At 38.8% G+C, this 27,129-nt stretch overlaps 2 protein-coding genes across 5 annotated transcripts in view; one reads left to right on the plus strand and one right to left on the minus strand.

Annotated features, from left to right (window-relative positions):
* pi4kaa (phosphatidylinositol 4-kinase, catalytic, alpha a) overlaps positions 1 to 2,701 on the plus strand; it is a 38,286-nt gene extending 35,585 nt beyond the window's left edge. For all 4 annotated transcript variants that reach the window (XM_067397349.1, XM_067397351.1, XM_067397350.1 and 1 more), the window contains exon 55: positions 136 to 2,701. In XM_067397349.1, coding sequence (XP_067253450.1) covers positions 136 to 187 — 52 coding nt within the window. In that variant the 3' untranslated portion in view covers positions 188 to 2,701. The remainder of the gene's footprint in view (positions 1 to 135) is intronic.
* An 11,150-nt stretch (positions 2,702 to 13,851) lies between these two features.
* hic2 (hypermethylated in cancer 2) lies at positions 13,852 to 26,295 on the minus strand. Its single transcript, XM_067397354.1, has 2 exons — positions 26,215 to 26,295; positions 13,852 to 20,620 (listed from the first exon to the last, which is right to left on the minus strand). Exon 2 carries the CDS (start codon positions 20,588 to 20,590, stop codon positions 18,905 to 18,907), a length of 1,686 nt encoding a protein of 561 aa, XP_067253455.1. The 5' UTR covers positions 20,591 to 20,620; positions 26,215 to 26,295; the 3' UTR covers positions 13,852 to 18,904.
* Positions 26,296 to 27,129: the final 834 nt, after the last annotated feature.

Below are 27,129 nucleotides of genomic sequence, written 5' to 3' on the forward strand. Positions count from 1 at the left end.
TAGTCACATGATATTCAAAGAAAGAGCTTTATTGTTATCGAATCTTTCATTTTTAGTTCATGTTAACATATGATACCTTATTGTAAAGGGTTACCATAAACGTTTATGATTAAAATCTTTGTTTCTTCAATACAGGAGCAAAACCTACGACATGCTCCAATACTACCAGAACCAGATCCCATACTGAGACCGGACCCGCACATCCGCCTTCGATCCGACTTCTCTTCACCGGCCTCAGATTGAGATCAGTAGTCACTATCAGTCTATTAAAATCCTTTTTGACGAGCACTTTATAGATTTGAATAATTCACCCACTCTGATTGGCCCAGATCGCAGCGTCCAGGTGTGTCCCTTCCTGTCCGGCTGCCTCTGGGCCTCTCTAGTGAACCGCTGTACTCCTAAAGCTGCATGTATGTCCTCTTATCTCCCTTTAAGGCATCTGCCATGACGGTTTGTGAGTGAGTTCTGACATTCCATGCGTAGAAATACATCCTTTAACTCTACTTGAATCTTTACTGGGTTCAGTTGCATCACCCAGGAAGCCATTTTCTAAGACTATGGCACAGATTGCACTGTAGATTGTGTGCCGTCAGCAAATGACCCGTGTTATGCAATACATCAGTGTTTGTGCGTTGTGTTTTGTCTGTACGTCGTGTTTGGCACTGCACTGCAAAAAAATTAGTTTCTATCTCAGTATTTTGCAGTGCAAATATCGAAACATTCTTCAATCAAGATACATTTACTGGAGAAGCAAAAGTCTTGTTTTAGGAAAAAAAGTCTCTGCCAGTGAGGTCAGAAAAATAAACTATTAAATTATTTTTTTGCTGACCCCATTGTAAGATATTTTTCTTGTTTTAAGAAAAAACTTAATTTCAATACATTTTTCATAAAACAAGACTTAATATCTTGTCATTTTGCTTTTCAAGTAAATTGATTTAAGAATGTTTACATATTTGTATTGGAAAATAAGAAAAAAATACTGAGGAAGAAAATCCTTTTTTGCAGTGATGAATGGGTGAATCTCACGAAACCTTTCAGGAAGTGGTCTGAAAATGATAGAAATTAGTTTTGCAAGAAAATTGTCTATTTTTGGGACTATTAAGTTTTTTTTTTTTTTCATTGTGATATTGTGCATATACATTTTTAACCACAATTTCTTATTAATATAATGTAAAATGCCGCTAATTAATATTTATATGTCATAAAGGTATTTGTTCTACTGCCTTTAATTTGTTTTTTTTGGGTTTTTTTTTACTATAATACCAAAAAACTTTATTTTAATGAGAATCAGGGTTGTATGGAAGCTTGTTTCCGCCACTGAATAAAAAGTTGCAATTACCTTTTTTCGCAATTCTGACTTTATATCACACAATTTTGACTCTTTCTCATAATTGCGAGTTTTTAATCACACAATAATGATTTTATAACTCACAATTCTGACTTTTTTCTCAGAATTTAGTTTATATCTCGCAATTCTGACTTTATAACATTCAATTGCATGAAATAAAGTCAGAATTGCAATATAAAGTTCTTGCAATTCTGAATTTATAACACAATTCTGACTTTTTATCACTCAATTCTGGATATATCTCGCAATTCTGACTTTATATCACAGATTGTGAGATATAAACTCACAATTGCGAGAAAAGAATTCAGAATTGTGAGAGAAAAAGTCGCAATTTCCTTTTTTATTTTTAATTTCACGGTGGAAACAAGCTTCCATAAGATTGAGAATGAGAATTACAAAAAAAAAAAAAAAAACTATTACACTGTCTGAATGCATTACAGTAATGATAAGAATAATGCAATTAAATACAAATAATAAAAACTTATGCAAAATATCCTAATGCTCCTGAAAATAGGCTTTATTTTCTTCATGTGAAAAATAAATGAGATTTGTGTTTTCATGAGATTCACTCAGATGTTGTTTGTGTGTTTACTCCTAACAGGGATCTTCAATCCAAAAAGAAAATGTAGTTTACTGACTTTATAGAATGTCTGGTGATCATTATGTGTGTCATTTGGCATGTATTTTTCCTAAAAACATTGAAGATGTAATTTCATAGTGGTTAAAATGGGAAGCGGCGAGTGTTATGTTCATTACGTCGGTGGGGTTACGATGAGAGATTTGCTGTATAGTCGCTATTCCTCATTAGCTGTCGTAGTTTCGCTGCTTTTTTACTCACTGTACGTGAATAAGATCTCTACACATTAGAGACAAAAGCTTTAGTCCTATGAATAATTTTCCTTTAATGTTACTTAAAGATAAGAGCTTATTTTAGCTTATTATAGCAACAATAGATTAAAGAAGCTATGCTCATGTTCATCTGTATGTATATATGTGCGTCTGATATTTGTGACAATAAGAAATATGGCAGAAAAGACATTATTTCTGTGTATGTTGACGTTTTATCCGTTTAATTATTGTTTTAATTGATTTGCATCGCCATTAGCATCATTGACAATCAAGTCACTTGTTGAATTGTGTTCAATCATGAAATGTTCATGTTTGTCAGTGAAAACACATTTCAGAGAAGTGTCACATGACAGGAACGTTTCTTAACCTCATGAAAAGCTGTTGCTGATTATATACGCCGTTTGTCCACATTTGCACTTTTAACATTTCATTGCTGTCAGTATAATCAATCAAATGTATTTGTGAATTACAGAAATGGACCTGAAATCATCTATTAAAATACTTGGACAAAAATGTTCTCCTTGTAGTCTTTGACGACGCCACCGATTTGAAACTCTCGTCAGTAATGTACGATGATTGCGTTCCATTATTCATCGTAGGCACTCGAACCTGATCCATCCCTTCTGTGTGTTATACCTCGAGGACGGTTTAGATGCTATGACTCCTCACGCCATTAATATTTAATTGCTTGATGTAGCCGGCCGCAGAACTGCTGAGCTAATCCTGCTAAGGGTGACCATCACATTTATGGAGCTTCCACATGTAACCCGTACAAACTCCTTATAAAAACTAATTGGATGAGAAACGTTTGAACACTGTAAAATAATACAATAGGCCACAAGAGTTTCTCTGTTACAGTTTTATAAGTAAGGGATATTCTTATACGTTATGCAAAGCAGATTAGTAACACGATAAAAGACGCCAATGTTCAGTTTTATTATTATTCCTAATTGGGATAAACTTATGCCAAGTAACGGCTTCAAACGAGGCTCTTCAAATCAGAATTTAGAGTCAAAATCAGTTTTATAATGGCCAATTGCACATCATTTGAATTCTGTATTGATTCCCTTCTGTTTATTCAATTAAGAATATTTGTGTTTTTGTCATACTTATAATGTACAGACAACAACAATAAACCAAAGATGGTTGTGCAGTTCCATGTTCAAAAATGTTAGGGAGTCCACATTACGCAGACACCCAACAACATACATTTACCATATATATATATATATATATATATATATATATATATATATATATATATATATATATATATATATATATATATATATATATATTATATAATATAATATAATATAATATAATATATAATGTGTGTATATATACAGTACAGTCCAAAAGTTTGGAACCACTAAGATTTTTAATGTTTTTAAAAGAAGTTTCGTCTGCTCACCAAGGCTACATTTATTTAATTAAAAATACAGTAAAAAACAGTAATATTGTGAAATATTATTACAATTTAAAATAACTGTTTTCTATTTGAATATATTTCACAAAGTAATTTATTCCTGTGATCAAAGCTGAATTTTCAGCATCATTACTCCAGTCTTCAGTGTCACATGATCCTTCAGAAATCATTCTAATATGCTGATTTGCTGATCAAGAAAAATGTATGATTATTTTCAATGTTGAAAACAGTTGTGTACTTTTTTTTTCAGGATTCCTTGATGAATAGAAAGTTCAAAAGAACAGCATTTATCTGAAATACAAAGCTTCTGTAGCATTATACACTACCGTTCAAAAGTTCTTTTGAACTTTCTATTCATCAAATAATCCTAAAAAAAAATATTGTACACAAATATTTTGTACAATTGTACACATTAAATGTTTCTTGAGCAGCAGATCAGCATATTAGAATGATTTCTGAAGGATCATGTGACACTGAAGACTGGAGTAATGATGCTGAAAATTCAGCTTTGATCACAGAAATAAATTACTTTGTGAAATATATTCAAATAGAAAACAGTTATTTTAAATTGTAATAATATTTCACAATATTACTGTTTTTACTGTATTTTTAATTAAATAAATGTAGCCTTGGTGAGCAGATGAAACTTCTTTTAAAAACATTAAAATCTTACTGGTTCCAAACTTTTGGACTGTACTGTATATATACACACATTATATATTATATTATTTATATATATATATATATATATATATATATATTTTTTTTTTTTTTTTTTTTTTTTTTTTATATATATTTATATTTATATATATATGTGTGTGTGTGTGTATGTATGTGTGTATGTATGTATATATGTGTGTGTGTGTGTGTGTATATATATATAATATGTGTGTGTGTGTATACATGTCTATATATATATAAATATAAATCAGTAATACAATGGTACCGTATTTTTGATCATATCATATTCATATAAAATATTTATATTCCTTGATTTCAATTCTTGGGCTTTAAAGAGGCCAAATCAGTTCATACTACGGTAGTTCTCTGTAAGTTCAGAGGGAGAGATCTGAGAGCTCAAGCTGCTTTGTAAGAGAACTGAAGCACAAGAAGCCTCACTGTCTCCAGGAATTCCACTTCCACATCCATACATTAGTAGAAATACTGGGTTGCCATGGCAACGGTTCCCTCAGCACTTCGGGGTGGGGGAGGTGGCAGTGGGCTGCAATAAAAAGGTGTTGCCACTGATTGCTCCCGTCTCCTGAAACATGCCCATTTATTCTCGACAGGGCAATTTTCAGAAAGCGCAATTGAACCCCTCCCTTCTGCCTGTGATACGGCTGGAGGCGCTGTGGGTGGGGTGGGGGTCTGTTGCATAAAGAATGCCACTGAATGTGTTTCAAAGCAGGTTTGGCTCAGAGACCACAGAGGATTCTTGAGCGCTGCACCTGCAACTCATGAGCAGAATGAAGCGCAGTACCTGCAACTGCACTTACTGAACATCACAGCGAACTGAGCAGAAACAGACTCTGTTTAGACAAGGGCGTGTTCCGATGGGATTGCCGTGGGCAGTGCATGTGTTAGTGCTCCGGTGAGCGACCGCAGCAGGGCTACTCTAATTTTTAATGAGCTTAGAGATTATGGGCTTTAATGTGTAGCTGGTTGTCATGAGAACGTGCCAAGAATACTTTAAACTAAAGGCCCGTTCACACTAACTATAGATGAGCAATATCACACTCGTAGCAATATGGCTGTATATCAGCACAGCTGTGATTCGGCCGTAGGTAATCACAGCGTGCTGATATACAGCCGTATGGCACGGCTACGAGTGTGATATTGTGTTTATACAACAGTTCGATGTAAATAAATAAGGAATAACAACGGAGAGTCTTTAAAACCCTCTTTTGTGCAGAACTACTTCCTTCCGCCACGGATTCAAATCTCAAGTTTGACCAAGGCTCTGTTACTAGTTCTAAAACACCATTTTAGAACTAGTAACAAAGGAATGTTGAGTCGCTTCATTGAAACTCATTGTATTTTGTACAGTATTATTGAGAGAGATCGCCTGAGCGAGCATTACCTGTGTCTGATATTCATTCTTCAGGATGAGGTCCATAATATTATATCCATTATAAAGATCCGTTTGAATGTCCGCTGAGGAAAGCGATCTTTGCATTTGCCCTTTTTACAGTTAAGGGAATTTCCCATAACATACAGCGCTAAAACAACACCCTTTGTTTACAAAAGTAAATCTAAAAGTCTTTTGCAACTGACTCATTCACTTGTAAAGTTTGCTGCCATCTAATGGCTCATTAATGTAACTTTCTACTAATGGACCCTAACTGCTGGGGGCTCGTCCGGGATATTCCCAAGAAACACAGGTCTGAGAAGTGATCCTCCATCACAGGTAAGTTGTTCTTAATGATTTCCTGTGGTGGTAGGACACAAACTGCTGTGTTGGTTTCTCTGAGGGCAATAGCAAATACAACATTTATATAAATTTATTGAACAACAATATTTAAATTAACAACAATAGCTATTATAAATGACAATAGGAAATAAACAGAAAAGTACAATTCAGTCAAATGTACAAAAGCAGTGCTCTACAGGATGTAAGTTAAGAATAGCCTTAATATTAAGTTATTAAATTTAACAGCCCAATTTGATTTGCTCAGGAACAAGTAATAGATTAATAAGACCAAAGATTGCCTGTTTTATGTACCCAAAATGAATTACATCTCATGTTTAATGATTATAAGAGACAGTGACAAATCCTGAAGCACTGACCAAAATGAAGCTGTTCTCGGCAGGTACTCGAGCACTGAACGGCAGCCTAGAGCTCGCATCTCTGAAACATCTAAACAAATTGTAAAATGGACACTATGATTCAATATGAGTCACATATTTCAGGTATAAACAACTACATTCTCACCTAAAAAAAAAAAAAAAAAACTACAGTTCATTGAGTATTTGTAAAAAATGCGGTGGATTTGCTCGGTCACCATGAGTCGCTTGAAGCGGAGTGATAAGAATGGTGAATGTAGCAGTGCTGTTATCATTAGAATATTGCATGGCTTTTCAGCCAATCAGATCCGAGAACCAGAAAGAACTGTTGTATAAATAACTATAAAGACCACACCAATGCATGATATCGTTCTGTTTATTCTAAGCGCACTTTTGTCATCTGCTGTTTTAATACCCAGGTCATGGTGAATAAAGGTGAGAGCAGTATCCCAGTATTACCATAGTATTATTAGTAGAAGCTGCTACAGACCTCAACGTATCCTTTTAAGCACATAAACGAGGCCGTAAGTGTGATCTTGGTCACAGACCCTCTGCTCTCTCCGACACACACAAAACTAACACAACATGACAGTGATGAATGGGCCGAGAGCCGCTGATGCCATCCGTGAGCTGCGGTTTGATGTCAGACCCTCTGTGAATCTGCATACATATGGTGGGGGGCTCTGCCCATGTGACCCATTAATGTTAATCAACTGTGCTTGACAGTTCCTGATTAAAAATGTTGTTCCTAGAGGCCAGACTTCACTGGAGCAGGTACATTCATTGCATTCTAAACAGCAAGAGTTCATCGCACATAAACACATTGTAATCACGAGGAATATAATGGTTCTGGTTCTGATCCAGATTCCTTAACGGTTCTGCCAGTGATTGATTTTGAGGAAGAATAAACTAACTACTGTTCAAAAGTTTTGGGTTGGTAAGATTTTTTAATGTTTTTATAAAGCGGTCTATTATCAAGGCTGCATTTATTTGATGAACAATACAGTAAAAAACAGTAATATTGTTAAGTATTAGCTATAACAAATCAACTATTGTAATATATTGTAAAATGTAATTTATTTCTGTGATCAAAGCTGAATTTTCAGCATCATTACTCCAGGCTTCAGTGTCACATGATCCTTCAGAAATCATTCTAATATGATGATTTGCTGCTCAAGAAACATTTCTGATTATTACAAATGTTGAAAACAGTTGTGTACTTTTTTTTTCCAGGATTCCTTGATGAATAGAAAGTTCAAAAGAACAGCATTTATCTGAAATACAAAGCTGCTTCATATTTTTGTGGAAACCTTGATACATATTATTCTGGATTCTTTGTGAAATGTACTTATTTTACTTTTTTTACTTTTTTTTAAATAGTGGTTTGTGAATCCAGTTAGTTGAACATTAATACATCATTTGATTAAAAAACATTTTCCTATGGGTCATGGCACCAATTTCAGCATCATGCATCTTTCAAAAATCAACTGTACCTTTGAATTACCCAGTCTAGCATCATCATGTGTGACGAAGAACAAAGAAAAAGAAAAAAAAAAAAGGCATCAGAATTTCACATTAAACCTTTTTTCTTCTCCCTGTCCTTTGTGGCCCTTCAAGCTCAGGCAAAGTAGCCCATTATGTGTCGCCCTAAAGCCTGTTTTGTATAGCACCATGGCACAGTGTAAATAGAAAGCAGGGGGACGGTCTCTCTGAGAGGCTGCTGTACTATTCCATGTGAAAGGATCAATATGCTAAACTCTCGCAGTGCCCACCACCTGTAGGGTCATTTCTTTTGGGCCGTTGCACTGTCAGCCTGGCAGTCTGTGCCATTACATTCAGCCCAGTGAAAGAAAGAGTGAAAGAAATAAAGAGAAGAATAGACTCAATCCTGCCGGACGGGCTCGCATGTATTTCCCCCCCTCTCTCCTGCATTAATCCAGGGTTCGAGGGGCAGCTGCTGTACTGGTGAGGCCGACACCTGGTGCAACACTTCTTATGCAAACTGCCCAGCAAAAAGGCTGAACCGAAGGTGTTTGGCAAACATTTTAAGACTTTGCATGCAAATAAATGACATACAACGTCTTTGAGCATGTCATAGAGAATAAAAGAACAAAAGTGGCAAAAAAAAAAAAAAGTGAGAAAAAAAAATATCGGGTGATTTTGTTTTTTATAGTCCTGGGTTGAGCCTTTTGTTTGTTTTTTTAGGGGGTATTTTTCCAGTGTTTGAGTAGTTTTTGTGTCACCCAGATCCTGGGTCAGACATAACAACCCAGCGTTTGGGTAGTTGGGTGAGACGTAACAACCCAGTGTTTGTGTAGGTTTTGTGTTACCCAGATCCTGGGTCAGACATAACAACCCAGCGTTTGGGTAGTTGGGTGAGACGTAACAACCCAGTGTTTGTGTAGGTTTTGTGTTACCCAGATCCTGGGTCAGACGTAACAACCCAGCGTTTGGGTAGGTTTTGTGTCACCCAGATCCTGGGTCAGACGTAACAACCCAGCGTTTGGGTAGGTTTTGTGTTACCCAGATCCTGGGTCAGACGTAACAACCCAGCGTTTGGGTAGGTTTTGTGTCACCCAGATCCTGGGTCAGACGTAACAACCCAGCGTTTGGGTAGGTTGTGTGTCACCCAGATCCTGGGTCAGATGTAACAACCCAGTATTTGGGTAGTTGGGTCAGACGTAACAACCCAGTGTTTGGGTAGGTTTTGTGTCACCCAGATCCTGGGTCAGACGTAACAACCCAGCGTTTGGGTAGTTGGGTGAGACGTAACAACCCAGTGTTTGTGTAGGCTTTGTGTCACCCAGATCCTGGGTCAGATGTAACAACCCAGTATTTGGGTAGTTGGGTCAGACGTAACAACCCAGTGTTTGGGTAGGTTTTGTGTTATCCAGATCCTGGGTCAGACGTAACAACCCAGTGTTTGTGTAGGTTTTGTGTCACCCAGATCCTGGGTCAGACGTAACAACCCAGCGTTTGGGTAGGTTCTGTGTCACCCAGATCCTGGGTCAGACGTAACAACCCAGCGTTTGGGTAGGTTTTGTGTCACCCAGATCCTGGGTCAGACGTAACAACCCAGCGTTTGGGTAGATTTTGTCTCACCCAGATCCTGGGTCAGACGTAACAACCCAGCGTTTGGGTAGGTTTTGTGTCACCCAGATCCTGGGTCAGACATAACCCAGCGTTTGGGTAGTTGGGTGAGACGTAACAACCCAGTGTTTGTGTAGGCTTTGTGTCACCCAGATCCTGGGTCAGATGTAACAACCCAGTATTTGGGTAGTTGGGTCAGACGTAACAACCCAGTGTTTGGGTAGGTTTTGTGTTATCCAGATCCTGGGTCAGACGTAACAACCCAGTGTTTGTGTAGGTTTTGTGTCACCCAGATCCTGGGTCAGACGTAACAACCCAGCGTTTGGGTAGGTTCTGTGTCACCCAGATCCTGGGTCAGACGTAACAACCCAGCGTTTGGGTAGGTTTTGTGTCACCCAGATCCTGGGTCAGACGTAACAACCCAGCGTTTGGGTAGATTTTGTCTCACCCAGATCCTGGGTCAGACGTAACAACCCAGCATTTGTGTAGGTTTTGTGTCACCCAGATCCTGGGTCAGACATAACAACCCAGCGTTTGGGTAGTTGGGTGAGACGTAACAACCCAGTGTTTGTGTAGGTTTTGTGTTACCCAGATCCTGGGTCAGACGTAACAACCCAGCGTTTGTGTAGGTTTTGTGTTACCCAGATCCTGGGTCAGACATAACAACCCAGCGTTTGGGTAGTTGGGTGAGACGTAACAACCCAGTGTTTGTGTAGGTTTTGTGTTACCCAGATCCTGGGTCAGACGTAACAACCCAGCGTTTGGGTAGGTTTTGTGTCACCCAGATCCTGGGTCAGACGTAACAACCCAGCGTTTGGGTAGGTTTTGTGTTACCCAGATCCTGGGTCAGACGTAACAACCCAGCGTTTGGGTAGGTTTTGTGTCACCCAGATCCTGGGTCAGACGTAACAACCCAGCGTTTGGGTAGGTTGTGTGTCACCCAGATCCTGGGTCAGATGTAACAACCCAGTATTTGGGTAGTTGGGTCAGACGTAACAACCCAGTGTTTGGGTAGGTTTTGTGTTACCCAGATCCTGGGTCAGACGTAACAACCCAGCGTTTGGGTAGGTTTTGTGTCACCCAGATCCTGGGTCAGATGTAACAACCCAGTATTTGGGTAGTTGGGTGAGACGTAACAACCCAGTGTTTGTGTAGGCTTTGTGTCACCCAGATCCTGGGTCAGACGTAACAACCCAGCGTTTGGGTAGGTTTTGTGTCACCCAGATCCTGGGTCAGACGTAACAACCCAGCGTTTGGGTAGGTTCTGTGTCACCCAGATCCTGGGTCAGATGTAACAACCCAGTATTTGGGTAGTTGGGTCAGACGTAACAACCCAGCGTTTGGGTAGGTTTTGTGTCACCCAGATCCTGGGTCAGACGTAACAACCCAGCGTTTGGGTAGGTTTTGTGTCACCCAGATCCTGGGTCAGATGTAACAACCCAGTATTTGGGTAGTTGGGTCAGACGTAACAACCCAGTGTTTGGGTAGGTTTTGTGTTACCCAGATCCTGGGTCAGACGTAACAACCCAGCGTTTGGGTAGGTTGTGTGTCACCCAGATCCTGGGTCAGATGTAACAACCCAGTATTTGGGTAGTTGGGTCAGACGTAACAACCCAGTGTTTGGGTAGGTTTTGTGTTACCCAGATCCTGGGTCAGACGTAACAACCCAGCGTTTGGGTAGGTTTTGTGTCACCCAGATCCTGGGTCAGATGTAACAACCCAGTATTTGGGTAGTTGGGTGAGACGTAACAACCCAGTGTTTGTGTAGGCTTTGTGTCACCCAGATCCTGGGTCAGACGTAACAACCCAGCGTTTGGGTAGGTTTTGTGTCACCCAGATCCTGGGTCAGACGTAACAACCCAGCGTTTGGGTAGGTTCTGTGTCACCCAGATCCTGGGTCAGACGTAACAACCCAGCGTTTGGGTAGGTTTTGTGTCACCCAGATCCTGGGTCAGACGTAACAACCCAGCGTTTGGGTAGATTTTGTCTCACCCAGATCCTGGGTCAGACGTAACAACCCAGCGTTTGGGTAGGTTTTGTGTCACCCAGATCCTGGGTCAGACATAACCGGAGGGGTTGAGTTATTTATCGTGGGTTTTGCACCCTCTTCAGGAGAGATCAGTACAGCTCCATCAAATTGGTGCATGTCTTCGGCAAAATACAAAATACTTATTTTATTTAAAAATTCGTTTTTGTTCTGTATATCATTTATTTTATGCAAAGCAACATACAGGGGCGTGATGTGAGTCACCTAAACGAGTGTTCCATCAGTTCTTTTCGTGTTATGGAAACACCCGATGCCTTGCATAAAATTTTATGATTTTATTAAAAAAGATACAGAATAAAAGTACTTAGGATGTTAAAATATGTTCTCAGAATTGTACACTGAGTATTTATGGACTGGTTATGGAGTCAGTCACAGTAGGCAATATTAAATAAAACGATATAAAATATGCTATACTATAAAATATAATTGAAAATAAAGGAATTATCATGCAAACTAGTGATTGTGAGGAGTACTTAAAAGTTTGAGGAGAATTTAAGTTCATACATGAATCAATGTTTACGGATTAAGTAAAAAAAAAAAAAAAAGATAGTATTATGGTAAAAATGAATCAACCCATTATGCGGGGTTAAATAAACAACCCAATTTGCTGGGTAAAGTTAACCCAACATGTGTTCTGTCCTATATTTATCCAGCCCTTGGGTTGAAAACAACCAAAATTGTGTTGTTTTTAACCCAGTGTTTTTAAGAGTGCATTTTTACAATTGCTAAATGATGTTTATCAGCCCGTTGCATTGCAGTTCCAGTCTAGGTGTTTTCTTACAGGCCCAAATCTGGCTCAGGTTTGTTCAGATCACCAACTTGAACTACAAGCTTGCCTTAACCAAGAGCAACATTTTCGAATGCAAATTTGAATCGTGCAGCAGATGCCACGACCATGGGCATTGGACGCTGAAAGGCCTTTCATGCATTTAAGGGTTTCCTGCAAGATCTGCATGTGATTTTGCCTCCTCGCAGATGTGTCTATAGTTAATCTATACTTAGCAGACGGGGCGAGCGGGGGGAGGTGGCATCAACATACAACTCATTGTGCCTGAAACTGACCCCATTCAGGGTCATTTGGCATGTGACACCACTTGAGGCGGGGCTTAATGGCCTCGTAGAATCAGCCACACAAGGACCATAAAAATGCCAACCCTCTTTTCCCTTGGGGTAGGGAGGTGCACGCTGGCCTCTTGACATACACTGGCAAGCCTGGAGGGGGGGAACAAAAGGAGGGCCAGTCTAAACGGCCTCGAGAATGCCGAGCAAAAGAGAAAGAAAAGCACTGGTGAAGGAGAGAGCCGCCAACTCTGATTGGTGAAACTCTGAGAGGGACTCCCAGATGGCAGACGGACCCCTTGTGCCACGGCCGGTTAGAGCCCGGCCGGGGGGAGGGGACCAGATTCTCTCTCGCCCCCTCGTCATTAATCATCGGTGACCCCCGGGCTCACTGATGCAACGTTCGGCTGTGGATTGTGCAGAAACTCAAGTGCAGTTGCTTTGAATGTGAATGAACTTGAAACGTTCAGCAGAAAATCATTTCAACTCATCCTTTAGTTCAATCAATAACACATATAAAGCAATGCATTAAAGTACACTTACAATGGAAGGAAATGGGGCATTTTAAGGCCACAAAATAAGGGGTACCACATATTATTGTAGAAGCACCTACATGGATTCTTCCTTTAAAAGCAAATCTAAATAAGGCACAAAAAGTCGAGGTACAACTTTTTTTTGTTAAAGCTCTTGCATTAGTTCTTTAAAACATTAGAGCTATAATTGTCCAAATTTGTCATTAACTACTTTTCTCGGCAGGCGTATTTTTTGTTATTTGTGTAATTCTGCACTCAAAAACAACCCAAGTTGGGTTGAAAATGGGCAAAACCAGCAAATGGGTTGTTTTAATATGTTGGAAATTAACGGTTTAAAGTTTAAAGAATAAAATTTAAACATTTATTAAATTGCTTATTAATAAATGTTCAACTATTGATTATTACTGTTGCCTTAAGTAATTTTTAATAAAATTTCAATTTTGGGTTCATTTTAAGCCAGCCATATTTTTAAACATGGGTTAAATAAAACTACCCAGCACGTTTGGCAAACATTTAACCCAATCGCTGGGTTTGCCCATTTTCAACCCAACTTGGGTTGTTTTTAACCCAGCATTTTTAGAGTGTAGTTTATAACTTTGCACAGCCAATGTCAAAAAGAGATTGTCACATTTACTTCCATTGTAAGTGATAAAAGCAAACAAACAGGAAGGAATTCAAACACACAAGGACACCAGAATTTTTTGATCAAGATTTTAATGAAAAGATTCTAAAATGACTTCTGGTAGCTGTACATTAAGACTGTGAACGTGAGATGAGCTCTGTACACTGTTTTATTCACACGAGACAGAATTTGAGCTGCATGTAGCTCTGACCTGAATACAAGCTCTCTGAGGAAGGCGAAACTGCCGTGTTGTCTGCGAGCTGTGTTCAATGCTGACCGAAAACACACACGCAACAGTAATTCCAACTAATAATCGTCAAGGGCAACTTGTCTTCCTTCACAAGTGCGCCAAACTAATGCTTCTACTGGTGACTTTTTCCCCCCCCTGCAAATTCCTCTCTAATCAGACATCCCGATTTCATTCGAACTGAAAATAAATATTAATCAGCATATAAAGTTATTGGAATGCTTATGGACAGGCTAGGATGACTAACGCTCTAGCATTTAAACGTGATATGGCGTTTAAGTGAAAACATATGGGAATCATGCCCACCTGCTATGCACATGCTTGTAAATCTGGCTTTGGTTTAGTTTGTTTGGGTTGGTTTGGTAACTTGAGGTCCCTATGAACGCCTAACACTTACCAGTTATGTTGACAGAAGAAAAAAAACAAAACAAAAACAATAACATAATACTATCTGGGACATGTAGAATTGGACAAAACTACACATTAGCAGCAAAAAGTGTGAGATAAATTGTTTAGACAAGTAAACTTTGCGATTTGTAAATAACTGATAAGATGAAATCGCCTAGATCTTGCGTAAAGGACCTCGGTGAGAACTTAGAAAGTGCATTTTATAAAGCTTAAAAAGATATGTGATCTTACAGTAATAAGATGCATCTGCATTCTGTTGGCTAATGAGAAAGTGAAGAAATATGAGCGTTTCTTAGGAAAAACCTTTGGCTCTGTTGGGCATTTGTAAATAATAAACAACGGAATCGACCGGCAGCCTTGAATCACAGCGCGCAGCAACATGGCAGCTTTCGGTACACAAAACACAACCTTGAATGCCTTTGACGCAATTCTAAAGGGTCCCTTCCTGTATCGGTGGGCAGAGGCGTACAGACAGAACATTTAAAATCGACAGCCTTCAAGTGTCTGTGACAGAAAACACATGATCCAGAACATGTGCATGCATTGAGTGAGATAAAAATTACAAAAACGATGTGGGATACATCCTTTATGATGGACACTTCATGGAGAAATACATTCCTCATGTCTACATCTTCACAGGTTTGAAAATTATCTGTCTTGTGTCTTTTTATTTTTTATTTACCTCTCAGCTTACTACAACAGAATAAACTCAGACCCTGAAGACACGTCGTCTCAACCAAACTCTTAAAAAGTCAAAACAGGATCAAACAAATAAATACATTCATCACTGACAATAGACATTTGATAAAAAAGTGAACACTGTCAGTAAGTGTTTGCACCAATGTAGACGGAGGAGAGGCCAGTCGGTTTTTAAGATGCTTCTTTTGTGGACAATGGAAAAATCAGGCAGCTCAGAATACATACAACACATTTTTAAAACAGACTAAAATAAACTAAAAAATATCAAGAGAAAGATGACTGAAAAAAAAAAAAAAAAACCTTAAAAAATAAAATATATTTATTTATATTTATATATATAGATATAGATATGCAGCAAGTCCTAAAAAGTTACTTTGAGGTAAATGTGTATGTACTTTTATTCATGCGTATTTACATATAAAAAAAGAAAAGAAAAAAAAAGCAGCACATTCATAAAAATAATCATGTCAAGGACAATATGATTTTCATAAGGGGTGTCTCGGCAAGTCTTAAAAGGGCCAAAATAGCAAATCAAATGTTGTAGCCGACCGAAATCAAAAGCATGCGGCTACATTCACAGGGTAAGACACACGGTTACGATTCGGTTTGCTTTCGTTTAGAGATGGTGACATACACAGAAGCAGGTTCAAACTGGCCTCCCCTCACCTGAGGTCTATGACTGTAAAGAGTTTATGTAAACAATGAGATATTATACACAAGTATATTTAATGTCAGACAAGCTGTCAATCAATCATTCAAAATGTGCTTTGGTTTAGAAAATAGTCTGAAAATTTGGGTATGAGCTTTCATCTTATTAGTTTATACAGTTTGCGCTTACTAGAATGCTTTTTTTCTGTTTTTTTCTTTTTTTGTTCAAAAACACTCTGGAACTTAAAAGTAAAACTCTTCCATGTACATCTCTGGCTTTGTTTTTGTTGGTTTTTTTTTTTTTTTTTGAAGGCGTTTTGAAATGGGAACACTCATAAAATCTATTTCGTAGGAAACTAGTGTTTTGCTTTTCATCAATAAAATACAGAAATTGACACAGTATTGACACAGTCTTACAAATGTAGTCGAAAGCTCCGCATTTCAAAATATGCAGAACTATCCCTGAAGTTTTGAAGTAGAAATATTATTGTCACAGTTTGAAACTTTTTGTCATCCTTTTTCTGCTCTTCCAGTTCTCTCAGCTATAGTCTCAAACGCTGGAATCGACAACAGAGCCTAGTATCACCCAAGACATCGGTTCTTTGATGGTATTCAAATGAAGTGCTTGTAAATTAGCAAGATATCAGTGGGAACTTTTTCCTGGAATCCATTTCAGTGCAACTGACAACATCATCAAAAAATATTTAAAAAAAGTCTCCCTGAGTTGAGATGTGTATCAACACCAGAGCGCACTTATACTGTAACAAAACAAAATTTAAACATCCAAGATATGCAAAACTTTGAAAATAGGACTTTTTGGTGACTGTCTTGCATTCTTATATAACTGGCTATTTGGGTTAGCTTTGGTGCAAAGACATGAATATTGAGTTGGAATGGGTTTATAGAGAAATTATAAATGTCTCCAAAGTTTGAGCAGGCAAATTAAAGACTAAAAGGATTCCAGGAAAAAGACGTCTGTAAACATTGCTCCATTAACACGACTATAGCTGCACCCCAAAGTTCATTGTTAGCAAGCACAAACACAAGACTTTGGAGAAAGAACCAGAAAAAAAAATATCCCCCAAAAAAGGAATGCCATTAAGACTTTTACATTAAGAAGGCTAAAAATTACTCATGGAATGTGATACACTGGGATTGGCGAAATAATAAATCTGTAACCGAGTTATGAAATGAAGATGGCAGCGAAGAATTCAGCACTGAACTATAAATACATCCATCAGCATTTGCACCAACACTGACCATGTAACATTCACCCGACACAATTACCAGCATTTTGAATAACCATAACTTCTCTTTTCAGCATGCACACTTTACATAATACCTATACCTCGAATGAATAAATGATGATGGTTTGTAAGCGACGCCACATAACTTAGCATCGTTTTGGAACAAGGTTTTATTTGGGGCTGATGGCCAACAAGCAATCCAGTGCATCAATTCCTCCTCATTCAGTAAGCTTTCCAAGTATGGTCGACACGTAACAAAAACCTACAACACTCGTTATGCTCTTACGTTTTTTCTTGCTCTGAACTAAAACAAATTAGTCCTTCTGAAGTTCTTCAAAGTCTCTCTGCAGACAAAGTAAGAAACCAAAAGACACTCTTGAGAAACTAACTGTAAACTTCAAAAAACGGAAAGCCAGTGGCCCACCATCCACCAGAAGACAGAAGTTCATTGGTTTTTAGTAAAATGTCAAGCACAATCTAACATCCCTCTACATTGCTCTTCGTCAAGAACTAAAAAGACAAAAGTACATCCTTACCTCTTGCAATTCAATCTAAAACCTTTGGTAGGGATATTCTACAGGAAATATTTGTTGGTAAGCCATTCTCCCCAATATTAAATTTATCTTTGGATTTCTCTGACATAAAACTCTCAATACCTTAAATACATGCGCCCAAAGAAGCTATTCTCTACATTAATGCTTTTAAAACTTAAAACCTTTGTTGATGGGCAGGTGACAACTACTTTGAAAGCCTCAGCAAACTTTATACATCTATATTCAGAGACCTCCATAGTTCCAATGAATGTATTGTTCTTAATTAAGAGGTAGCAATGAGACAAGTCCATACGGACTTGCCTTGTTCAGTGAAGGGAAAAAACGCAAATCCAAAAGAGTGAAAAACAATACAGACAGAATTTATGAAGTTCAACATCACTAAAATGAACCCTGCCCAACCCATCACCCAAACCAACCCTCTCTGATCCCAAAAGAAATAAAGGAAAGAATTTCCAGTTAAAACATTCACAGAAGCATATCAATAAGTTATCTAAAGAAATCTAAAAACAAGTACCTTTAAGTTTGGCTTTTCTTTGAGAGTAAACCCCCGACAAACTATACGAGTAAACGACAAAGGACACCCATGGCCTCTCGTCATCACTTTGCCATTGGCTTGAATCCAGATGTAGGAGCAGGGTACTGATAACTGAATCAACCACAGTACAAACCTTATCAAAGACCCTGTTTTCCAGCTACACCTAGAATAAAGCCAATGGATGTGATGTGCAGAGTAGGTATACTGGGAAATGTTTGGTTGGATGCACAAAGCTTTTATGAAACACGTCATGATGACAGACAAGCCATCTTGCATGTCTGACAACACCATCTTTGAGACCCTTAGGAGACACTTCAAAGAATTTAACCTTTGTATATAGAATAACTTGGTCATTACAAGCCCAAACCTTGCTGAGAGTTTTACATAGACTATACCACCAGAACAGAGTGATACTTTTATCAAGGACCAAGAATGGAAAGAAGGAATATCAGACAGACCACATGGACTCAAGATAATCGTAAAAGCAAAGCATGGATTGCAGTGGTTGAGAGTGGTCACAATATCCCAAGAAATCATACAACAACATTAGTACCCATTTTTTACATTCACAGCAATATTCAAAAAAAAAAAAAAAAAAAAGAAAAAAAAAAAAAGCATAAGCCCATAAACTCATACCGATTGGTTTATTCTTTCCATTGTTGGGGCTCATTGTTTGAAAGGCTCCTCCTGTAATTTACAGCAGAAGAGAATCCTGCTTTGGGTTATCGGCTCCTTGCAGTGTACTTCAAAAGAGGTGTGCATTGATTCTTTTTGCTAAGGGTCTCCTGTTCAAGGTGTCTTTGGCTTATGACGGGGAGGTATGCATTCGTAGGTGGCTAATGAGGTTACGCTGCTGGGTAAATTTGCCCCCACATAGCTGACATTCGTACGGCTTCTCACCTGAGTGAACCCGCATGTGCTCCGTGAGCCGGTACTGGCGGGTAAAGCGCATGCCGCACTCCTCGCAGGCAAAGGGCTTCAGCCCCAGGTGGCTACGCATGTGGCGCGTCATGGTGCCGCGTTGGGTGAACATCTTGCCACAGATGTTGCAGGGGAAGGGACGGGTGAGCCAGTGGGTCTTCTCGTGTTGACGAAGAGTGGCCGGATCTTTGTAGGTCTTGTTGCAGACCGAGCAGCTGAAGCGACGCGACTCGGGGCCGTGGACATGGGTTATTTGCGAAGACAAGTCTTCTGCTTCTACTTCATCTTCCTTTGGATAAGAATCATCATCCTCCTCTTTGATGTACAACTCTTCCTCTGTATGGGTCTCCACATGGGCGTTCAGCTCCTCAGAGCTCGGGAAGCCTTTACCACAGGGAATGCAAACATAAAGGTTGTCACCGAGTGCAGGCTCAAAGCCTTCCTGGCGGTAGACGTAATTGGTGCTATTCCGCCCACCTTCGCTCTCGCTCTGTCCGCTCTCTTCACTTTGCTCCTGACCATTCTCTAAACCTTCCTCTTCATCTTTACACTGGTAGGATACTTCGGAGTTGCCTTTTCCTCCACCAGGGAGCCTCTCCCCAGCCACGTTCAATCTTTTGGCGACTCCGTTGGGTAAAGCTCCACGTTCCGCATCTTCGACCTTTTTGCTTTCGCTCTTGGTTTGCCGCCTCTGCCGGGCAACCTGCCGGGAGCTTTTATGCTGGTCAACTTCTGGAGGTGGTTGACTCTCTTCGCATTCTCCTCCACCCAGCTCCATGGGCTCTCCAGCGGTGAGGTTTGGCGTGTTGGTGTTCTCATCAAATGAGGCACTGTTGGCTGTGGATTCTGAGGCAGACTGAGGTGATTCTTGTGGGATGCTGCTGGGACTGACTTCTTCAGTGGCTGTGCTCCCTGAGGGGCTTTTCTTGGAAAGGTCTAGGCCAAGTTCTTGCATGCCACAACTGCCGTTGCTTCCGTTCTTACTCGTTGAGGGACTGAGCGAATTCACCGAGGTGGCACAGTGGGCGTTTCTCCCAAACATCTCATCCTCAGACAAGTCATCTTTGAGTAGCTCCTCATGCCTCTTTGTCTTCTCACTGTCTTTTAACCCTGACATTTGGTTTGGAGTTACAGGTGTAGAGGACAGCCTTTGGTTCCTAGAAGTTCTTCCATTGGTAGGGGTGGTGGGTTTATTAAGAAGGGATCTCCCGTTACGCTTGAGCTTCTTTCTGCAGAGAGCAGCCAAGTCGTGAAGTTGGAGGTAGCTTGCTGCCGTTAGAAGGGCATTGAAATTGTGGTCACTGAACTGATCAGACGACAAAAGCTTGCCAGTGTAAATGAAGTCTAGAACCTGCCGGAAAACCGACGGGTTGACCATGTCCGTATCGAGGTTAATCAAGTTGTCATGAAGGATAAGAGATTTGAAATAGATACTGCTGGCTGCCAGGATGTTCTTGTGTGCCCGAAAAAGGGCATTTTCTACTACTATGATCACATCACACAGATAACCTTTGGCTCTTTGTTGGTTTAGCTGCAGCAGCAATTGTTTGGCATGATTTGGCAATTCCATTTCCAACTTCTTTTTCTTCACCTATGAAACCTAAAAAATAAAAAAAAATAAAAAAAAGTCAGTCATTGTCAAGGGAAAAAAAAAAAACATTCAGTTCTACAGCAAACACTCTTAGCAAAAACATGTTTGGTTATCTGTCACTTGGCTGGTTTTCTGACCCATGTTGACATATTTACAATTGGGTGTGGTATATTGAAGCACTTGTCCCTTATTTTTAAATAGCCAATAGTTAAGTCACAGCTTGCTGGTCAGTCACAGGGGGAGAATACCTTTCCCCTGCGACTGACCAGCAAGCTGTGACATTCTAGAATGCATCTGATTGGACAAAATCCTGTGCAGTGCAACACAAGTCACAACTAATTTTGGTTAACTCTACTAACAAAGAATAGTAGTAAATATTAAATATATATAGCTGCTAAAAGTAAATTGTCAATATTTCAGAACACTAGCATACAGATAAGCTTGAAGCGAACAAACATTTAATAAAAGCCACAAAACTCTTGTGACCAATCCATTCCACATCACCAGATAATACATTCAGGGTCTTAAATGAACTCTAGAAATTCTAAGCCAATTCAAACTATTAAGCACAAATCCAGACCACAGCACCTATGGTATCTGCCGTCAAAGCATGCTTGTGGAGAAAGCATATAGTATGCATAAGCTGGCATCTTATTCTTTAAGTGTGTACAAATTCTCAACTTTCAGCTAAAAGCAGAGAAGGGATAAAAGGCCTGAACAGTAACACAATTTCTTTTCTTCTGAGGGCGTCCACTATGGCTTAACGTCCCTGCCAGCAGTCATTAATGCCAGCCTCCAGGGTCAGTCCTTTTGTTGTGATATGGGGGTTGGGTGAAAAAGGCTAGTGGACGTCAGCGATGGGCCTGTGTGACAGACAGCTTGAAACCTGAGCTGGTATATCACCAAGGGTGTGGTGGGAAACAGGTAAACCAGCACCCTTTCCACAGGATGAACAGGCCCCGGCTTGCAGCAGAATCTTTGTAATGCAGCAAAGAAGGTTTCTGGCACTCAGACCAACCGAGACTGGCGTGTCAAAAACAGAATTATCTTTGCACAATGCCCAAACACATTTTCACATTTCACCACATATGTGATTATTCAATGCCTTGTTTATGAACAATTAACGACCAAAATTAGCAAGGCTGGAGTACCCGTCCCTGAGGAACACCCAATTGAAAAATTTTTTTTTTTTACTGGATTATTGTAAAAGCTTATCCTTGCATATTTGAGTCAATAAAATCCATTATAATACTGATTTAAATGAAAAATAACTAAAAATAACTACTTCTGAAACCCACAAAATTGGGGGGAAACATATGTTTATAAACCATGCTGAATATTTATCAGTTGTTCCAGTGAATTCAGTCTAACACAGATTAACTATTTATAGCCAATTCATGATGGCAATGTACAACCAAGCCAAAACCAATAATGGAGACAGGAAACCAGTCAGTCAGCAGAATTTCAGTCAGCAGAGTTCAAGACTGCTTAAAGCAGACTAATGATTACTCAGGAAAGTTTGATAAAATATATATGGAGTGAATTTCACTGGATATTTAATTCCCACCAATGTATCAATGTAGTGCATTAAAAAGGGCAAAAATGCAATGAAACAGCTTTAAAATTACCAAATTAAATATGAATTATCAAATAATAATCAAGAATGCACAAAAAATGAAAGGACAAATTGTTTAGTATTCAGCCATTTTTTACTGCATTATAAAGGGAAAATATGGCTTCTCTAATATCTCAATTTACTTGTCACAATAAAAACCAGTATGCCCAGCCCTAAAACTATCATATTTGTATGATATCAGTACCATCTCTCATGTTATTTATAGGCCTCAAGTACAGTGGTACAGTTAAAGAACTGCCTAAATAACAATAAACCACAACAGTAAGGGCAAACTTTGATATCATCCAAAACCCACTGCCCAAAACACAAAAGACAACAGACGTTTGAGAAACACATTTATCTAGAAGTTGCACACAAGTCTTGATAAGATGCTGCTGGTCTTTCAATTGCTTTGCCGACATTCCGACCTCTCCTCAAAAACCAGCAGTCCCATCCCAGAGATTAAACAACTACTCTAATCAGATAGATTGCTGCCTGAAAAAAGTCAAAGTGCAAAAGGGGCCAGTAACAACATGGGTAAACAAGTCTGGCAAGGACTGCGCTCAACCTCATAAACAAGCTTATCCGGTGGCACGGACCCCTGGGGCCCGATTTTATTGTCTTAATGCCATAAAAACACAGAGAGCACTTTTGCTCTTATGAAAGAGGGCATTGGCGAAACAAAACATTATTCATGAGATGCATCCACACATAATATCTACCCTACAGCAAATTTTTAAAAACAAAAAACTGTAAACATAATACATTTTGAAAGTGCCAAAACGTTTCGGTGAAGATTCAAGGTGACTAAAAACTCTAAAACACTAAAATCACCAAGAACACTGATGCAAGTTTGGTTTTAATAACATCAGGTGGGTTAACTTGATAAGAGACACTTCCATAGGTGCCTACATTAAGATCTAAGTGCTTACTGTAACCAACCACCAGGCTCGAGACCCGGGCCAACCTAGAAGCCAAGCAAACCTGATCCAAATAATCTGATGAATGACCTCAACTAAGAGATAACACAATATCACTTATCTGAAGAATTTAAGGCGCTCGTTCACTGCCTGTGTGCATTTCATTCAATGTTACGCCCTATTTTACAAAAAGAGTATTATTTTTTTATTTACAAAAAAAAAAAAAAAAAAACCGCATAAAACCTTCCTAATGATGACGACAAACAAGCTGTTGGCTCTATTTTACTGTATTCAACTATTTTTAGGTCTGTAATCTGACAAAATTTTAAAATGGATATTATTCAGCAAAATTGCTTCAAAGTTGCTTGAGAGTGAGATTAAGAACGATTTTTATTTGAAATAACGTGCAGCAATGAATCATGCACGATAAGACCAGAAACATGTATTAAATCAATTCTTACAAAAAGTCAACTTGCATTGTGTTTACACTATTGATCATTTTGAATAATGCCATACAATTGGAGAAGTGGAGAACATTTCTTGTGTATTTTTTGGCACCCGTTGCTGTATTTTGTGGATAAACCAAAAGTGCATCAGGGTTCACATGCATGTCATTGTGGGCTGGGCTAAACTCACTACTGACTAAAATTGTGAACAAACACATTCTCACAAACCTGTTTCAAATGCCCTCTATACAAAATTTCAGTGCATTTCACACTTTTACATAAAACAATCACTGAAAACCAAACAGAAGATCACAACACATTAAATCCTCAATATAACATATATGAGCAGCTATTGAAACCAAGAATTAGGGAAATCTGAGGCAAAACCAACCACTCAACCAGATTGGGCAACCCTGGAATAACCCTCAATAGATAAATCACATTCACATTCGTCAACATCTCTACACAATCATGTCTGTTTTGCCCAAGAAGTGGTTAAAAGGTTTCAGGTTAAAAGGATAGTCAATAAACATGCCAAGCATGTTAGGCAAGATTTCAGACATGGGTAGTGCCTTAAAGCAACATGCGTACAATGCATGCATTATACACACATCTAAACTGGCCTAAAAGGTTTAAACTTAATTACATAGAGGCTATTAACCTATATTCTGGTAAAGAATCGAAATGGACTCAAGTTGAATAATTTCAATCAACCAACAAACAAGGTTACCACCATTTTCCTGTTAAAAACCATGAGGGGCTTTGAAGAATAACAACAAGTCAAACATACTTCATCATTATTACCCAACCAGACAAGACTAGTACAGGTGGAATGACTAGATGAACAGATAAAGCTGTCAAAAACATCATAAATTTCATGACAAAATGGAGGAAAAGTGCTCCTTTGAAAGCCAAACCAATACGCAAACAAACAAACCTGGGTGTGAAAAGGCAAACCCACATCACAATTCACAATCTTACCAATGATAATGGCTCTAAATAAACTGTCTTCAAGTGCCGTCCCCGCCCCATTCACTCAATAGATCGGATCATCTGCATTATTCAAAGCAGAAACCAAGGGCTGCCTTTCATAATAGTATTGATTAGATCTTAACACGAATGCCACTACATCTGTTAAACACATCTTTTATTCTCGTTTTCTCTGACCTTTGTAGAGGACAGCAAAACAATCACGACAGACAGGGCCAGTTCGAGCTCGCAGAGAAGCGTTTGGACACAGCCTCTACAATTTGAAGATAAGCCTCACTGGACCATGGACCTAAACACTAGCGCCTGGTTTGCATCTGCAGGCTTGCTTACCTTGAAAACATTCATCACGACAGCATGGACAAGAGACATATCAGGGACAAGTTTTATGTGCCCGTTTTAAACAAAATCACAATATCATTGGTTAAAAAGTTCTTATACGTCTCATTCGAGCAAACTGTCACCCAGAAAGGGAGTTGCTTTAATGGTGTGGCACTGATCTAAACCACCACCACCAACCACTGTAAAACAAGCCCCCCTCCCCCAGCCCATTAAAATGGATGAGATTAAAAGGGTCCTTCAAGCACTCCTCAAGATATACAAGTAAAATAATTTAATATAACATTCATGCATCATTGGAATAACAACCACAAAAGCACTTTAGAACCTCAGACGCACTTCATAATGCAAAACAAATACAACTATTTCCCTCATAAAGAGAGATCTACATACATGCATGTCAAGATACAAACAATAACAACCTAAAAATCTTCATTGGGATATCAGTAAGAAACCAAAACTACAGTGGCAATGGTGACCTGTCACAACACTTAAAATATACATATAAACTGAAACACAAAACCACTATGCTGGGCAAAAAGTGTCTCACATGGATCATTATTGCAAAAGAAACCAACTCAATTACTCCACCAGCCTTGCTTCATCATCATTATACACAGTCATGATGATCCCAATGTACATGCACACAAACACAGCAGACAAGACTCGACAGATACCAACATAAATCAGGTTTCCACTTATTTTGTCTACTAATAAATTACGATTTGCATTCATGCATTTAGTGAAACAAACACGGATAACCTAAAATGTTCATTCTGACATCTAAATGCACACATATTACATGATAAGAGCACTATAAATTTTTAATGCATGCATTAACAATGCACAAATATTCCATATGAGCATTATACATGTAAAAAAGGTAAAACACACACTGAGGGAGGGGTGAAACAGGAATGCTGTCCACATAAAGGGCCACTGATCGGGTTTTGCCATCAAGGTGAAGACTGATGATTTTTACTAAAGTATAAAGATGCAGTATACACCTAAATCATGTCTTAAAGGTTTTGCCTTTGGCTCGAGCTTGAGCAGTGCTGAAACAGGTATAAGGCTTTTGGATAAAACACACATATCTGCCTCTGCCAGGCTACGCTCGCGCCGTGTGTGCATTAAAAGCCCAGTGGGCACGCGATAAGAGCAGTATGCTGGAGGAATCAGTGTTTCTTTAAAAAAATAAAACAAAACAAGAAACCCCTCACAAACCCATTCAAATCGCAGGTATGTTTCGCTCACAACAAGAAACCACACGCGAATGCAATAATAAAGTATCTTTACCTTAAAGCATCGACAGAAGCTCTTCAAACAGTCATTCTGTTTTCACATCTCACAGCTTTCCGAGCGCCATCTTGCCTGCAAGCTTGTGTGACGTGAGAAATCCTCACCCCTGACCCAAATTTGAATAAGAGGCAGTAAAGAGAGGGGGAGAGAGAGGGTAAATGCCCTGCCTCTGCCAGCCACACACTCTCATTTGCCTAAACAGCCCAAGGCTGCTGAAATGGTGTAACGTGCCATGACCTGCCACTGCTGCTGCCAGATTTGCAATCCAAATGCTCCTGCGGGACTCTGGCACGCGTATCTTCATGTTGTAGAGCTGCTGTCATTTTACTATAATACTTTTACTACACGGAATATTTGCACTTTGACAAATTCATTTGTTACACTGCAGGACTAAGTGAACTGAAGATCAATTAAAATGTGGTTAAACTACTTAAAATCTACAGCATCTAAAATACACGTATGCATTTATATTGGAAAGAGACATTATAATATGATTTGTCAGCATGCATGGGTTATGTATATATTGTGTATGAGACATTATTGTAAGGAAAAGTCAGTGTTGTTACTCTAAATGTTATTAATTTCTAAATCCCATATCAACCTGAGCAGTTGAACAATACAAGGATAGACATGAAACTGCACTTTTAATTTTTTCAAATAAACTATATAAAAATGCATAATTTATTCTTAAACTGACTGAATTTAATGTTAAATCCACTATTTTATCATTGTAAAAAAAAATAAAAATAAAAATAAAAAGTCAGTTACCTGACTGAGTTCATTGAAATTAAAAATTTGAGTTCATACAATGAAGACGATTGATTTAATTAACAGAAACTCAAAATATTTTGTTATCTGAACCACATTAATTATCTAAGTTGATTTGACAAGAAAAAATGTTGTGATTTCAAA

Source organism: Chanodichthys erythropterus, chromosome 10 (genome assembly GCF_024489055.1).
Source record: "Chanodichthys erythropterus isolate Z2021 chromosome 10, ASM2448905v1, whole genome shotgun sequence".
NCBI lineage: Eukaryota > Metazoa > Chordata > Actinopteri > Cypriniformes > Xenocyprididae > Chanodichthys > Chanodichthys erythropterus.